The sequence below is a fragment of the Egretta garzetta genome, unplaced genomic scaffold (genome assembly GCF_000687185.1).
Source record: "Egretta garzetta isolate BGI_Z169 unplaced genomic scaffold, ASM68718v1 scaffold161, whole genome shotgun sequence".
Taxonomy (NCBI): Eukaryota; Metazoa; Chordata; class Aves; order Pelecaniformes; family Ardeidae; genus Egretta; species Egretta garzetta.
The window spans coordinates 4604647-4620718 of record NW_009258754.1 but is presented as its reverse complement, the minus strand read 5'-3'; the positions used below and the strand labels follow the sequence as shown (position 1 = coordinate 4620718).

The 16072-nt window shown below is 47.4% G+C and overlaps 1 protein-coding gene across 7 annotated transcripts in view; it reads right to left on the bottom strand.

Moving 5' to 3' along the window:
- Positions 1–1130: 1130 nt before the first annotated feature.
- ITM2C (integral membrane protein 2C) overlaps positions 1131–16072 on the bottom strand; it is a 31205-nt gene continuing 16263 nt past the window's right edge. For 4 of the 7 annotated variants that reach the window (XM_035888864.1, XM_035888863.1, XM_035888868.1 and 1 more), the window contains 5 exons: positions 10658–10795; positions 8542–8730; positions 8119–8229; positions 4836–4986; positions 1131–3516 (listed from right to left, as the gene is read on the bottom strand). In XM_035888864.1, coding sequence (XP_035744757.1) covers positions 3425–3516; positions 4836–4986; positions 8119–8229; positions 8542–8730; positions 10658–10795 — 681 coding nt within the window. In that variant the 3' untranslated portion in view covers positions 1131–3424. Of the gene's footprint in view, positions 3517–4835; positions 4987–8118; positions 8230–8541; positions 8784–10657; positions 10796–11670; positions 11718–16072 lie in introns of those variants that run through there. The other 3 variants (XM_009649144.2, XM_035888866.1, XM_035888867.1) reach the window with 3 other exon arrangements.

The following is a 16072-nucleotide window of genomic DNA, read 5'->3' as shown; positions in this document are numbered from 1 at the left end:
GGGACATTCGAAAGAATTGACTTATTTCAAGTCTCCTAGGAGCAAGGGGCAATTAGCAAAACCTCAATAAAGAAAACCTGAGTGAAGAGTGAATGTTTGAAAGAAAATGCAAAATGTCACAATACAAGCTGGTTTTCTTTGCACTGGACAAGTCTCGAAGGGGCTACGCTTAAGGGTAACTAGATTTACTGAAATGCATCAGTCATGTTCTTAATATCACCATTTCAGCCTTCAAAATGTGAAAACGTCTAAAGGAGTCAGGTTCCCCATGGGATGATGCTTCCTCAGGCAGAGCTGGCTGGGCAAACCCAGGAGAAGAGGCTTCGACAAACACAATTACTGCAAGATGCAGATCTCTTCTGCAGAACCCCAATAATGGAAAAAGCATCCAGATACCAAAGAGATAAATGCAAAATGCAGCAAAAATGACTGTAACAAGCAAAACATGAACTTCCTCACCAATTGACTCATTTTGGAAAGAGGAACAGTGGAGTTCAGGAACAATATTCTGATGCTTCTCTACCAGAAGGATGAAAACGGGGGAGAGAAAGCTCGGAAGAACACTAGCACACCCACATCGCTTGTGCAGCCAGGAGAGGAGAGCAGCCCTCCGAAGGCCTGCCCTGCAGAGCCGGCCAGAAGGCAACAGGAGGCTTAGGCAAACATGCAAACAGACAAATTTCTTAGTAGAGGTCAGGCAGCTGAAAAAGCAAGGCTGAGCGTGAAGATCAGACACCCACAAGACACCCAAGCAGCAGAGGTACCTTGCTGCTTCACAGACCTGTTTGGCAGTGACTTCCCCACCACGGGCTGCCCTTAGGTCTCCCAGGGAAGCACAGGGACAGGGGAAGAGCCCCTTGCAGCCTGCAGGCACAGGCAGGCTCAAACAGCAGGGGGCTCAGCCACGTCCCCATACAGCTTTCCCCTCACCATGGGGAAGGGCCTCCACACCACAGCACTCTCCCACCGCCCAGCTCAAGATGCCACCCAGCTGGTCGCTCCAGGGCAATCTGGCTGCTGCCTCCCACAAGTGACAGCTTCGTGGAAGGCATGTGCTTTTCATTCTGAACAAACACACACTTTACATATCAGAGGTAAAAGATTTTATTATCCCATGGATTTTTCCTAGGAAGTAAGAGTCCTACCAGACAAAATATACAAAGCATCTTGTGTTTTCTTTCTAGACAACTGCATTCTCATTCTATGAAACAATGACCACATTAGTTCACCTTAAAGAACCAAGGTTTGGCCTTACAGCTGCGGGATTGCACAGAGTTAGCATATTCAATGACCAGTTAATTCATGCAGAACCAGAAGGAAGGGGAAAAAGGTCTGTATGCTCACCTGAGTGCAGGCTTAGGTTCCTAGAAATGAAGAGAAATGCAGGGCTTAAATTTACCAGTTTGTGGTACTTCCATTAAGCAAACCAATTCTCTGACCCTTCTTGCCATCCACTCTGCAATGAAAGGTGAGGGCTAGTAGCAAGTTATCGTTGAAAAAACACAATGCTAGAAAAGGAAATACCCCTTTGGCAGTGGGAAACTTTCCTTACCAACCTGCATGAAATGCACATGATTCTTCATTTTACATCAAGCTTAAAGCAGAATGAAACCCAAGTGTCCTCCTCTACCTGTTAAAACTTAATGTTTATAATTGACTATGCCTATACAAAAAAATACTCAGCCTCTAAAGGACATACTAATTCCTACTGCATTACATGACCATTTTGAGATCCTGTTTTATTTTCACATAACTAACTCACAGTATTATTACTTGAAAATTTTATTCTAAAATATATTCTCTTTTTTTGGTTCTGCTGAGTTAATGATTGTACTTGCATTTACTTTATCCTTCCCCTTCTAAAACAACAAGCTCATTTCAACAGATGGTGAACAAGTCCAGATTTGCTGGAAACCAATTAACAGGAATGTGCCAAGTTGAAACTCACCCCATTCTTTCAAGCCAAAAAACTGCCTACATTTCAAGAATCTAATTAGTTTTAACTATATTTATGGAACAGAGGGAAGGATATTTAATTACTCTGCAATTCTTCTGTCTGATGATCAATAGAAATGCAGTTTTATTCACACAATTTTTCTGCAGTATAATGATCAGCTGAATCTTGCCTCGTATCAATATCTGTGCTACAATGGTGCCTGCAGATAATGTGATACACGGCTGGACTACAGTAATTACTATCAAAACAGCTTTCATCAGAGGAGTTATACAAGAATACATACTCTGTTAAAAAAAAAAATTTAAAAATTCTGCTTCTGCACTTGCCAGTAACTACCAGTTCTGCTGCTGACACCGCTTTGTACGTAGGCACGGCACCCCATCTGCACACAGATGGGATCTCGACAACTCAGGAAGAAAGACCCGTGTGAACATAACTCATCTTTCCAGGCAAGCAGAGCTGGCCAGGACAGACACGGGGCTGGAGTAAACCACCTGGCTCCACCTGCAGCCATGGCCTATAGATGGGACATCAGTGGAGCTTTGGCACCTTGCTTCAAAGATTCACCTCTTTATTTACTTGGGCAAAGTGACAGCAGATCTGCTCTGGATCCACAGCAGATGCAACTGTGTGTTAGAGAAAAGGCTACACAGCCTTGCACTTCACCTTCTGCTTTCTGGCCAGGGAGCAGGGACATGCTGTGTCATTTGTGTCATTCCCAGCCCACCTCATTGCCCCCTGCCCGGCCTCCTGCCCCCGCAAACACCCCTTAGGATACCCTGCATTGCTCAGCGGGTGAGAAGCCAGTCATAAAAACAACACATAGTGGTTGCTTTCAATGTTTGAAAATCTGGTCTTCAGGGGGACAGCAGACAGAAGGCTTTAATGGTTGGAGTTGATGATCTTAGAGCTCTTTTCCAACCTAAATGATTCTATGACTCGAAGCGGGGACCACCACAGCACGGTTTGGCCAGAAACCCTCCCTCTGCTGAGCTTTCTGAATCGCCCAGTCTGTAGCTTCACAATTATTCTTTTCCTAATGCATCTGGTTACGTATTTCTGGTCATTACATCAGCATCAAAATGGTAACCCTTCTCTTGTACATACACCAGCCTGAAATTGCTCAGCCAGGAAAAGAGCACCTATTTCCAGCACACCTATTTGTTGGCCATCCCTTCTACCCCACACCCACTCCCAAAAGAGATTCCCATCCTGTGGTGTGGAAGAAGCTGCATCTACTCGCAGATTATCTTTGACCACTGTATAAATTTAAGCCCAGCAAATGTCTCAGGTAGGTAGCACGGAGAGAAGAGAATCCACTGTGAGGCCACAACAGGCCCAAGAGGTTAGAGCTGAACAAGCAGGGGAGGGAGTAAAAAAAGTAAGACAGATTACCATGTCTAAATAGAGGGCTGAGAGCATGTGTGTGCAAGCAAAGCCAAGGAAGGTTACACCTGGAGAGTGGCTTCACGACTTTTTGCAGATAACAGTTTCAACCACAAAAGTGTTTTCGAAGTGACGAATACGATGACAGTTTCCAGCCTCGCGTCGACTGATACCTAGAAGTGATTGAAGGAGAGAGGGGAAATTCAACAAATGATAATCTCTAAGAACTGCGGCAAGTGGGGGAAGGAAAGCAGACGAGATGCAACCACTGAATGCTGAAATGCAGGAACAACACAGCCCATATGAAAAGCAGCATAAGCTGGTCTTTGGAAGAACAGCCACATTCTCTAGGCCACGGTCCTGCCGTAAGAGCTGCCATGAGCTGGGGCACCCACATGGAAACAGCTGGTTTCAGCTGACAGCATCTCAGTGTTATCTCAGAGACCAGAAAGCCTCATGAAACCAACAGAAATCACAGGCTGGTACAGCACACAACTCTGAATGCAGCCAAGGAGGGCTTAAAATCGCCACCCCTCTAGCTGTTTGTATCTCTGCATGCACTGATCCTGCTATGGCCTCAGCCTCTCTTGGAAACAAGCAATGTTCCCCATGCCCTTAAACTGCAGGACCTCATCTCTGGGCAGCTCTGCCAGGCAGCTACTCCCCTCTTAGAGCAAACCCAGTGATGCCCCGCTGACAAGCGGGACTGTGCCAGGGCTCCACGAAAGTGGCAGACAGCCAGAGTGCCAGCAGCCCCGTGCACAATTGTGCAGCTTCTGTTGGGAAAGGAACCATGAACTACAGCCATGGTGACTTCTGCACCCAAATGCTCTCAGCACCCTGCAGTTTCCCCGAGATCCAAACCCAAACTGACTATAAGTTCATGTTTCAGGTAAGCCTGTAAGTACAACGGTATCTAAAAACAAATAAACACAAATACTGAAATTAAGGAGGTTTTTGCACCAATATTACAATTTGTTTATAAGACACATATTGCTGATTTTCATTAAATCATTTTAAGATAGTCCAGTGTTCTCTCTTCACAACTTTTTCCACATTATTAGGAACTTAATTAATTAAAGGCAATTTGTAAGATCAAATCTGCTCTGAATAGCTGCCACTGAAGCGGGTGTCTCCATTAGGGAAATCTTCCAAACAGCTCCCAACCACACTGCTATTATTTGAGCCCCGGGAACCCACATGTAAATGAATTGCTGGCTCCTGCAACCATTTTCTCAATGTTTCTATCAGGCTGATACACACAGCGATGGAAACACAGCAGCCAGCACCCATTTGCAGTAGCAGCATCCCAGATTTGGGTTTAGATTAATTAGATGGGAAACATCTCAAAAGATCTCCTGTGTGCTTGTACCCATGGGGAAACCTCCCCTCTCGCCATTAATAGGCCAGCGTGGCTGTTAACAGCACAAGTAACGACTGTGATGCGGGGGGGGAAGCGAGTTAGGACAGCTGAACGTGGCAAGGCTCTTACGTCTCCTCGCACTCCTCCGCTTCAGCCTGTAGGTCTCCTTGCCGCTGCAGAGGCGGTAGATGAAGGAGCCGAGCTGCTCCATGTCACTGACGTGCTCAGTTGCGATCATCTCCTCCTGGATTATGTATGTCTGAGGCAGGTACGTCCCTTTCTGAAATGACACAGTTTCCACCAAAATAGAGCACCAACGGTACCATGATCTCCTCCTTGAACGGAACTGTCTCACACAGAGGGACAAGAACAGCCAAGCTGCGGAGAATTCACTGTTTGAAGGCTCAAACTCCACTTACCAAGGACGGTTAACACGCTTCCCTGTCCTTCCAGTAAACTATCCCACGCTACTAGCACAGGGCACACAAACCGGATTAGATCCAAAAATTGAATGTTCACATAACAGACTAGATGCTAACTAGGCCATGAAGCAAAGACTCACTTCTGGTCCCTTTCGCTTAAGAAGAGTCAAAGAAATAAAAGCAGACCCTGGGGCCAGTACAAATACAATCGGGAGGAAAGCAACCAACAACAGCACAATTTCAAATATCACCTCTTCATTTTCCACCACAGGACTTGCTATCTCCATAGAGATGTACCTGGAAACATGCTGTCTTAACTTGGCGCCATGCTGTTGGCCTGGCATAGCCTACTGGATCGATAAAGCTCTCCTCTAATGCTGGAGGACTAGACTATTAGTAGAAGTTTGTACTACACTAACACAACAGTTCTGCAAGAAATTCAATTATCGATTCTCAGTGGGAGAGTGCAGAAGAGGGCATGCAATACGCACAGCTACCGGCAGGAGCTGTCACATTAACACCCCAGGGCTGGGGCTCAGGATTTGCCATATCCTTTTCCTGGAAACAGGGCTTAGAAAGAGACATGCATACACACAATCCACTTTCTTCATTGCTTTAGATTTAAATAGCTGTGCCAGCTGAAGTAGTCAGGAATCATTGCTTCTCCATTGCAGGACTGTACAACAAGCAAACACCAGGAGTTTTAAGAGAACTAAAGCACTGAGCGTCTTGGGTTCTGCAAAAGATGTGGATTGTCCATCATTTAACTGGGTCACTTCCAACTTCCTGCTGCTGCATGGGGGGTGCACCTCTCCATCCTTTTCTCTCAGATACTTAGGCAGCCCTGTTCACTAAACCATTACACCTATACAGAATATAGTCTGCAAGAAGTAGCAGAGCTGCCATTTACAGGTGAAAAATCAGACACGAGGGGCCTGGTAACACATGCATGGTGACAGCAGGGCCAAGACCTGAGCAGGGTCTGGCACAGCCATGCCCGCACACAGCAGGGATGGCAGAGCAGGCACAGGGCACGCAACAACCGTGCTGCAAAGGGGCAACCCAGCACCAGGCTGGCTGGGGAGGAAAGGGCAAAAGAGCTTCGCTCAGTCCCTGTGCTACCATAGTTTCCTGGCACAAACAGCTAATGTTATTTGCTGGACAGAGGTTTGGTCCTAGAAACAGGACTGAAGCCACTGAACATCTTCAAAACTAAACTTTCAGCTGGAAACTAGTCTCATTCATTAGGGACTTGACTGGATTCAGAGGAGTGAAGGTGGCAAAAGGAGGCACAAGAGGAGCAAGGCAAAAGTCTCCAAGTCCAAGAACCAGCACAGCTCATCCAGCATCCAAACACCAGCACTTCAGGGCAGGGGGACAAGTCTTTGGGTGATGAAGGTCCCCCGCAGGAGGGAGAAATCTGCCCTCTCTGCCTGACACAGGCACACCTGTGGACATGAGGATCACAGGCTCACTAGACACTGAAGCTGGGGAGGGATCTCAGGAGGTCTCGGACACACCTCCTGCTCTAAGCAGGAGCAGCTACGAGATGAGACCGGGTTCCTCAGGGCTTTAGCCAGTCTGGTCTTGAAAACCTCCAAGGATTTCAAGGAGGCAGCACAACCTCCCTGCTGGGCAACCTGTTCCACTGCTTCTGTCCTTGTGGCAAAAAACCTCTTCTGAGCTCAAGACCAAGCTAAATACTCAAAACCAATGTCTCTAAGATGCATGTTAAAACCTCCATAGACAGATTGGACACTTACCCCTCCCAATAATCAGGAAGTTATTTAAGCCCACATTTGCTTTATACTCTCTAAAGGATCAAACACGTAAGACCATTTTAACTGAATTTTTATCCCCTTTTAAATTCAATTTCTGATATGGAGGAAGCATGATTTTCATTGACTGTGATTTTATATCTCTTATTTTAGGGTGTGACCAGCATCCCCAATTTCTTGGGTTTTTTTTTCTGGGGCTCTGCTGTCAGCTTGAGCAATCCTGCCTCTTCTATTTCTCTCTGCCCCAGGGACTGGTCACCTGCCACGGCTAGAAGCTGTGGCTGGTTTGGAGAGAGTTGTATGTAAATGTGTGTTGTACCCCAGCAGGGTTCCCAGCACATTTGCCAGACAGCCACAGCACATGAAATTGTGAGGACTGCCAGGAAACAAACTAGGAGTTTGACAAGGACTGGAGATCAGGCATCTCTCAAGGCAAAACCTTTTGGCTCTGAGCTTACCTCCTACGAAGTTCATCACACTGCATGTAGCAGCAAGTAAGCAAAGGGAATTTAAGAAAGAGTTAGATTGTTTTGTTTTTTCTTTTCTTTTAAATAGACTGTCACAGAAGGGCGTAAAAGACCCAGGCTCAGTGCTTTGCTTTACCTGCAGTCTTAAAAATCCTGGGTTTTTTTTTCCCCTGTTGCTAAGATTAAATAGTACTCTATTTTAAGATGACTGTTTTCAGTCACTGCAATAGCGGCACAGGCTTCTGAATGGAACAAACCTGCTGGTACTAAACTGAATTGATGGCTGCTGTGAGCAAAACTGCATGAGCCCAAGTCTGATGTTGCAACCCGCAGCACGGCAGGGAGGGCAGCACAGATTCCCCCCACAAAGAGTGAAAGCTGAAGACCTGGTACTCCCCAAGGGACACAGAGCTCTGCAAATGGCAAACCACAGCAGTAACCATGGCAAGAGTGTAAGGAGGGAAAATTTTCTTTTCTTCCTTGATTTCTACTATCAGAAAAACACCAGAGGGAAGGAATCCGCTGCTTCTCTGTGTCACCCTGGTCAGGTTTATCCATCACACCAGTGTTATCATGCTGCCTGCAAAATTAGTATTTCAGCTAAACCCCCTGAAGGCTTCACTCTGTGTCAGGGCTAAGGCTCACTGCCACAGACACAGCAGTTTTTGTTTCCCACAAGCTTCTAGCTGGCACTCAGGAGCCAACTCAAGAAAAGCATGCAAAATAAGCAAGATGGCAGTCATACCTTCACGTTAACCAGCAGCTCCCACAGGTTGCGAGGAGGCATCACGATAGTGGTGTTCAGCTCAATGACGTAGCACTTATCCAGCGTTATGTCATGATAAGCTGTCAGACCCTGCATTCCAAGTAGAGAAATTAAGGAATTCAGCCCTTTGCAATGAAACGTGGCTGTGAAGATGGGTGAAATGAGGGAATTCAGGGAAGACAGGAAACTGCTTTAAGCAACAAACCCGTCCAAGGACCTCCCTACCAAGCAAGATGAGCAGGTTGGAAAATCTCAGAGAGGGCCTTGGGAAGGAGGACAGCTCAGTAAGAAGGTCATCGTAGACATATGTGACAAGAGCGATAGCACTAGGGTATAAGCACCATGCTGATGTACCCCAGCTCAGCCCCATGCTATGCCCTCAAAGCCTCAAGAGCTCCTTACTCGCTGGAAATCATGGATGATATCCGCAGGGTCACTCCCTCCAAACTGGGGCACTGGGACGTTGATTTGCTCGTAGTTCTCCTCAATGTAAATCTTGACATCTTCGTGCAACTCCAGCTGCCCTTTGAATGGTGAATACAGCGAGTCTTCGTAAAGGACACCGCAGTGAAAGACACTCTCACGGGGCAGCTGTGGGGATGAGATCCAGGTGGAGGTACAACACTCATACACCCCACTAACAACTACAGCAAACACAGGAAGAAACGTAGCCATACTGGGTAAAAACACCCTTTTCAAGCAGATGCTTGGCAATATTTCAAGATCAGTCTTTTTACCAGAAACCATTCTTGATGAAGGTAGTGCAGAATGCCCTTGTGGAATGACCACGTCTCCCTTCAGGCTAGCCAGGTCCAAAGGGAGTAAAGGATTCCCTGTAGGATTCCTCAAGGGGTAATTCAGAAAGGCAAACTGACTGCCCATAGGCTCTTAAATTTCACAACCAGGCTGTTCACATCCCTCCATAGACACAGCTTCCAGTAACTGCATTTTTCTACATAAGGCATATAAGCTTGGGGTGAGTGGAGTATCATTTCTAAAGGCACCTATAGCTTGCATATATGCACCAAAACAAAGCAGCTTTGCCTCACTGCAAAACAGGAGCTGCTGCTCTCCAGGGCTCTAGAAGCACAAACTTCTATGGGCAAGAGAGCTAACACAGAGTGATGAAGCCTGAGCACAAAGATCACAGGGACAAACTGCAGCCGTTGGAGACTGAGACATGAAGGTCCCATTGCCCTGGTCCCCAAAGCATCTCTGACCATACTGAATGGGCTTTGCCATGTAATTGGATATAAGCTGCCATTTGGTATCGCCAGCAGGCAGTGGGGTTGACAACAGGTGGCCCCAAAATGGGCCAGTGGGCATCTCCCAGAGCTGCTCAGCATGTGCCAAGGGTAGGTTATTAACTGGGTGATGGACTGAACTCTGTCTGTAAACTGGCTGGTAACTTTCCCTCAGTGGCAGGGGCTTCTTCTTATAGGGAAGTGTCTACACCAAAAGCCCTGCAACAGGGTCCTGTCACACTAACACAGCAGCATATGGGACAGTTGAGTAGCTCTATGGTTGTCACAGGATTTCCAGATCAGGCATAAATGAGCACAGCTAATCAAGCACTGATGTATCTTAAAACAAAGATTGCAAATTAATTTGACAGCAAGAAAATTTATGGAGCAAGGGAGTGTATAAAAAGACTATACTGCTGACTGGATAAGTGCTGGCTGCAGAGACGAAGGCAGCCGGTGGTCCTGGGAGAACTCATTCACTAATAGCTGCTCTGCAGCAGAACAAGGGCTTCAGTGCAAATTGATGCTCTGGGGTTTCTTGGCTAAACACTCAGCAAGCCACAGAGCTCAGCAGTTACCTCCTTAAAAAGCAGCTCTGACCTGTTTCATTCCCTACGCTCTGATCTACCACAACACTGCCAGCCCAGTGCCTCAGCTAGGCCAAGTTTTGCAAAGACTACATGGATGAATTTAATGGAGATTGAGGGTTCAGCCTCCATACCACCTCTCACTCACTTTTCACTTCTCCACTTGCTTTATTAATAGCAGCACCTATTTTTGTTACGCTTACAGAGCTTTGCTGTGCTAGGACCTAAAAAACCTACTGCAAAAGCTGTTCCCTTGCCTGTACCTCCCTGCTCTCCCCAGGGCTTGCTCTCCCTTCACAAGCAGCCACACTTTCAGACTGCCTTACCCCTGACAGCAGTCATGTTGGGTTTAAATGGTAGAATGGGTAGAAAGGCAGAATCTTTATGGAATTTTAAAAAAAAAAAAGCAAAACAAAGCCATAGGGGAAGAGGAGGGCTTCTGGGAGGCCCTTCCTGGCAGTCAGGATGGAGGTGAGCCTGTGCCTACCATGTAAGACATGCCTCGTCTGCAGTGCCCAGAGGACTGGCTCCAGAGTTACTGCAGTCCAAAGCAATAAATGACAGCACCACCTCTTTCAAAAGTCAGTCAAAAGCAATAAATGACAGCCCCACCTCTTTCAAAAGTTGAGGCAGCTTGCCTGGCTGCTCTGGCTGAAGAGCCAGCAGCCCCTCCCGACACGTCCCTACCTGGGTGATGAAGAAGTATCTGTACACATACATCGATGCAAAGACCAAGCCCAGGAGCAGTACGAGGAGACCCATGGTCAGATAGCACACCCCACTGAGCGATGACCTCCGGCCCTGCACCGCGGGAGCCGGCTCCTCCTGTAAGACAAAAACAAGAGCATGGTTCAGCTGCCACTGCAAGGGAACAGAAAAGCAACAATATTTCATGCAAAGGATGTGCACGAGTTTGTGCTGCACGACTGAAGAAGGCAGGTGCCATCCTGCAAAGCGACTTCACATCTGGTGGCATTCTGGCAAGAGTAAAACTCTTGTGGATTTTCAACTCCCCCAAAATATATGTTTATTTTTTTATATATGTGTGTGTGAACATGCACATATATATGCATACTCTGCTTCCCACCAGCTGCTCAGAACAAAGTCAAGCTTTGTTTCAATGGGTGATAAGGATCAACTGTAAAAAAGCAAATCGGGAACTAACAGTTCCTGGCTACTGAATGTAACAGCATTTATGTATTTATACTCAAAAATTTTTGTTGAAATGCTGCCACTCTTGCAGCATTTTTCAGGAGAAATTTTTGAGGTGAAAATTACTGGTCTCAGAGAGGTACCTCCTGGCCGTGCTGGGGTGAGCCTGCCCAAACAGCTATGTTGATCTCAACTTCATTTTCAAGCAGATTCCTGCACACCTTCCAGGAATATGGTCAGAGCATCAAAAGAAAACGTATCTGCCTTTTTTATAGTGCTGCCCAATCTATATAGACAGGAACCAGCTCACCTCATTACCGCCCTCAAAAAGGAGGGCAGTACAAAGGCAGGGTTACCTTCTGAGTACCGCTCATCCCAGCCTACAATGCTCTTGTTTTTACTACCAAAATAACCCTCCGAAATGTTAAGCAGGGAGATGTAAGGACTTTCAGAAGCAGATGAAAGAAGCCGGTTCAGAGATGCCCCAGTTTCCACCCAGAAGAGCTGAAAGATGCCTTCAGCTGAGCAGGCAGGCAGGAGAGACGCACCAGGGAGGGCTCCTGCAGATTCACCCCCTCTCGGCAATACGTGGTCTGGCGTGTTTGATTAGGAAGACACTCTCTCCGCAGCTAGCCAGAGACCCGTACAAGCTGGAGGAACAGATTTAACAGGTCTTGCCTGCTCCTGAGGTAAGGGCACCCCAGGGGCACCTGTGGGGAGCCCCCAGGCAGGGATCCCCCCCACACCTCCCCAGCACCTGAGCTCCATCGCAGTGCAGAACAGGGGTAGAGCCAGGATCTTGCAGCCCCTCTGCTACCCACTCCACTCCCAGCTGGTGTGGACTGCTCCAGCTATCGACTTTTTCTTTTCTAGCCACGTTCAGACTGATAACTGCAAAGACCAAATTGCTTTCGGAGAGCTACAATTCCAGCACACCTCCAGGAGAAATTAATCTATATTTATTTCTCCTTCATCCCAGCTGCTGAAAGATCCGCAGCACCTCTATTCACCACCAGGTCCCTACACTGAAGGATCAGTGTTTAATCAGTTTGTAACGGCTCCTCCAGCAAACAAACGGATAAGCAAACTGAAAAATACCACATTTTAAGTTCACTTCCAATCTTTCCCTTCTCCTTCTACAGATGAGGAGCAGCAACTGTGACAAGCCACAAAGAAAAGAAGAAAGAAAAAAAAAAAAATCAAATCACTGGGGGAAGTTTAAAGGCTCTCTGACATGAACTGCTAGGACAGAAGGTCATGCTATTTCTACAGATGAGGAGCAGCAACTGTGACAAGCCACAAAGAAAAGAAGAAAGAAAAAAAAAAAAATCACATCACTGGAGGAAGTTTAAAGGCTCTCTGACATGAACTGCTAGGACAGAAGAGTCATGCTATATGTCAAGGGTTTCACAAAAACAGCTTTCCCAAGATACTTGTCATCAGAGAAAGAGTGCAGACAGTGGGGGTGAAGAAGAACGAAAATCTCTCCTGATACTGACACTGAAGCATGGCTGAGAAAATATTTAACGCTCCGCCAGTGAATTACATCCGAAAGGTGCCAGGTTCCCATGATGGACGCACTGCTTCCTCGGTGAGCTGCAAATACTAACTCTACACAGAGCTTGGGGAGAGGGTTCAGAAGGACACAGCAGCTCAAAGAGAAAAAAAAATTACTCCCACTGAAAAGATAGACTGTGTTTGAAGAACGGTAGGGAGGGGCAAATAAGCCCTCTCTGGTTTGGTATTTGCTAGAGCAGGTCTGTGCTCTTTGCACAGCCAAAGACACAGCGAGACATCCCACCCCTCACCGCCAAAGCACATGAGTTCGGCTCCCTACAAAGCATTCCTGGCTTTGGGAAAAATGCCTGAGTTTTGCATTTTGGGAGAAGGTGGGGCAAGTGAAGCAGAGCTTTGCCCTGGGAGAAGTTACAGAACACTAGGAAAAATGAAAAACCCCTCACGTTCTGAGGGAGGAAAGAAAAACCCAATAGCAACCATTCTGACGGAGAGGAGATTAAGGCAACAAGGTTTTAAAAATGCTGCCAGGCAGGCCAAGGGGAACAACTAACCACAGTCCTGCAAAATACTGCATAAAAATCACCTGCGCAACCCCTCACTGAAACATGCCTCTCCTTCCCCAGTCCAGCAGATTAAAAGGCCACTAGCCTTCATCATGATGAATGAATTACAATGTAAAAGCAAATACACATCAGTCTGCACCCAAGCTTTGGGCTAGAGGCGCTCTCAGTGCTGATCGCCTGCGGACTGAGCAGAGCACAGCCTGCTTTAACAGCATTTCACCCAGGATAACAAATCTTCACCAGGTTGGAAAAATCCAAGCAGCTTCTTCCACAGGCTGCTGCCCCACTCATGCTGCAACATAACTCCTTCCCCACAGGACCACCACTCCCTGCAGTAGAAATGTGGATATTTTAAAAAAACGGGAAATCCATCGCAGCTGATTTCCATCTGTTCTTGCCGTAGGAACGCCTGGCTCTCCATCAAGGGAGCAGTTTTCCCCCTAATCATAAAGAGAACAAGGCGGTCCCAGCAGCAAGCTGCAGGAAAGCCATCCTTACCAGAAAGACCTCCATGACCAACCAGCAAACCAAACTATGCACCGCACTCATGCCGCACGGCAGACTTGGCAGATCTGGCAGCATTCCTGACCTCCAAGAATTTCGGTGGTGAGGAAAAGAATTGGACTCAGCAGTGGGGTTCTCCTGAAAAGCAGATCACTCCTTCGAGACATGTATTTCCACCAAGGACAAAAATCAAAATATTGACACACAAAAATGCTGTACATTCACCAGATGTTTAACAATACTCTGTAGGAATTCATTAACCAGACATTCTTCTTGCAACAAGCCATCCTACTAATTTTCTGCCTCAAACAACTACGGGGTTTTTTTGACCAAGAGAAATGGGAAATGTTGGGGTCAAAACCATCCCTGGGCAGAGGCAGGGACAGGTGTTTCAGTTCAGCAAATGGACTTTCCTTTTCTTTTTCCATCATTTTAAACATGATATGCCAACAGATGGGCATATTTTACACAAAAATCAACACGAAGCCCTTCTTCCCCTCTCTGAGCTATGCAGAGGACAAAAATTCATTTGCTTCTCCATGAACAAGCAGATGGAAAAGTGACAGCAGCAGCAGAAGGGCATAACGTCCACAGTCCAGGCGGTACTGATGAAAATGTGAGGAGGATGCACAGACAGAGCCACAGCTCTGTAGGGTATCCCACCACGATTTCAGGGCAGGAAAACCCTACCGCTCCATGTGATAGTCCTTTCTTTGCTCTGTATTTCTCGGCACTGCCACGTGCTCCAGCGCTGGTGCAGGCAGTGGAGGCCACCACTTTGCTGACCCTACAGAAAGAGCTGGTCCGGCTCCCTTCCCAGTGGGGAAACTGGAAGAGGCTGCAGGCAGAGCTCCTTCCCCTGCTGCAACCTGAGGGGAAGGCAGCTCTTCCCCTGCAAGGGCAATGGGAGAAAGCATCCATCTCTCAAGGAGAGCACCTGCGCATCTTGGTTTTCTGCCAGGCATTGTCCTGCTAATACTTCACTCCACCAAGCAAGAGACAGAGGCAGCTCCAGCGCATGAGCCTGAATAACCAGACATGCTGACTCAGCTCCAGTTTGCAGGCACAATTGGTTCGCAGACACTCAACCCAGCGCCTGGCAGCAGACAGGATATTGGAATATAAAAAGGAATTCCTTTCCTTGGATAAAACAGGCTCTTTCACTATGCTTCAGTGCCCTGCCTGCTCACGGGGCCAGCGCAGAAACAGCACATGCAGCAGATGCCCAGATGGGAGAGGATGAAGTTATGATACAGACCATTTGGTAGAGGAGACCTGAAATTAGCCGGGGGGGGGAGGAAAAATAAAAGTCCTAATTCAGTCTTTGGGGATTTTCTTCAGAATGTCAGGTGCCGCAGAGGACAGGATGAAAATGGCTGGTGTCCTGTTATCCCTATTTGTTTCTGAATGGCTATGGAGTGCCTCTCCTGCAAGAGGGTGTGGGACAGAAGCCTGGCCGTGCTTTACAGGTGCGATGTCTGGTCCATAGCATGCAATTTAAGTCCAAAAGCCAGAGGAAGACAGAGTGGGGAAACCATCAACACCTGCCAGGTGCTGCCGAGGGCACCTACTGCTGAGCAAAATCTCCCAGGCTTCACAGCACCGCAGACATGGGGTCAAGAGGAGTTTGCAGCCTGGAGCTGAGCCCCAGGTCAGCAGCTCCAGCCCTGTGAGGCCAGGGAAGATGAGAGCCTGCAAGCTTTTGCTCCCAGCTGGAAACTTGACTCCCCAGTACCGGCAACTGGGCTTCCACAGCACCTTGCTCATCCTCTGCATCCTTCCCCAGCCTGCAAAGCAGAACTAATACCCATACATGAGATTTTCTTACAGCAAGAACTGTGTAGATTCCCAGCAGGACTGCCATGCCCTCGTGTCCTCTGTGTTTTTGAAGAACTTTGCCTTTAAAAAAAATGCAGAATTCCTTGGAGGCCCTGAGCCTCTGGACACAAAACACTGGCACAAGCTGCTATCAAGGACCATACCCAGTGAGGTATTGACTTTGATCATAGAATCACTTTGGTTGGAAAAGACCTTTGAGATCATCGAGTCCAACCTTTAGCCTAACCCTGCCATTCCACTAAACCATGTCCCTAAGCACCTCATCTATCCTTTTAAATACCTCCAGGGATAAGGACTCTACCACCTCCCTGGGCAGCCCATTCCAGAGCCTGACAACCCTTTTGGTGAAGTTTTTTCCTGATGTGTAGCCTAAACCTGCCCTGGCGCAGCTTCAAACCATTCCCCCTCGTCCTATCATCTGTTACCAGCGAGAAGAGACCGACCCCCTCCTCACTACAGCCTCCTTTCAGGTAGTTGTAGAGGGCGATAAGGTCTTCCCTCAGCCTCCTCTTCTCCAGACTAAATA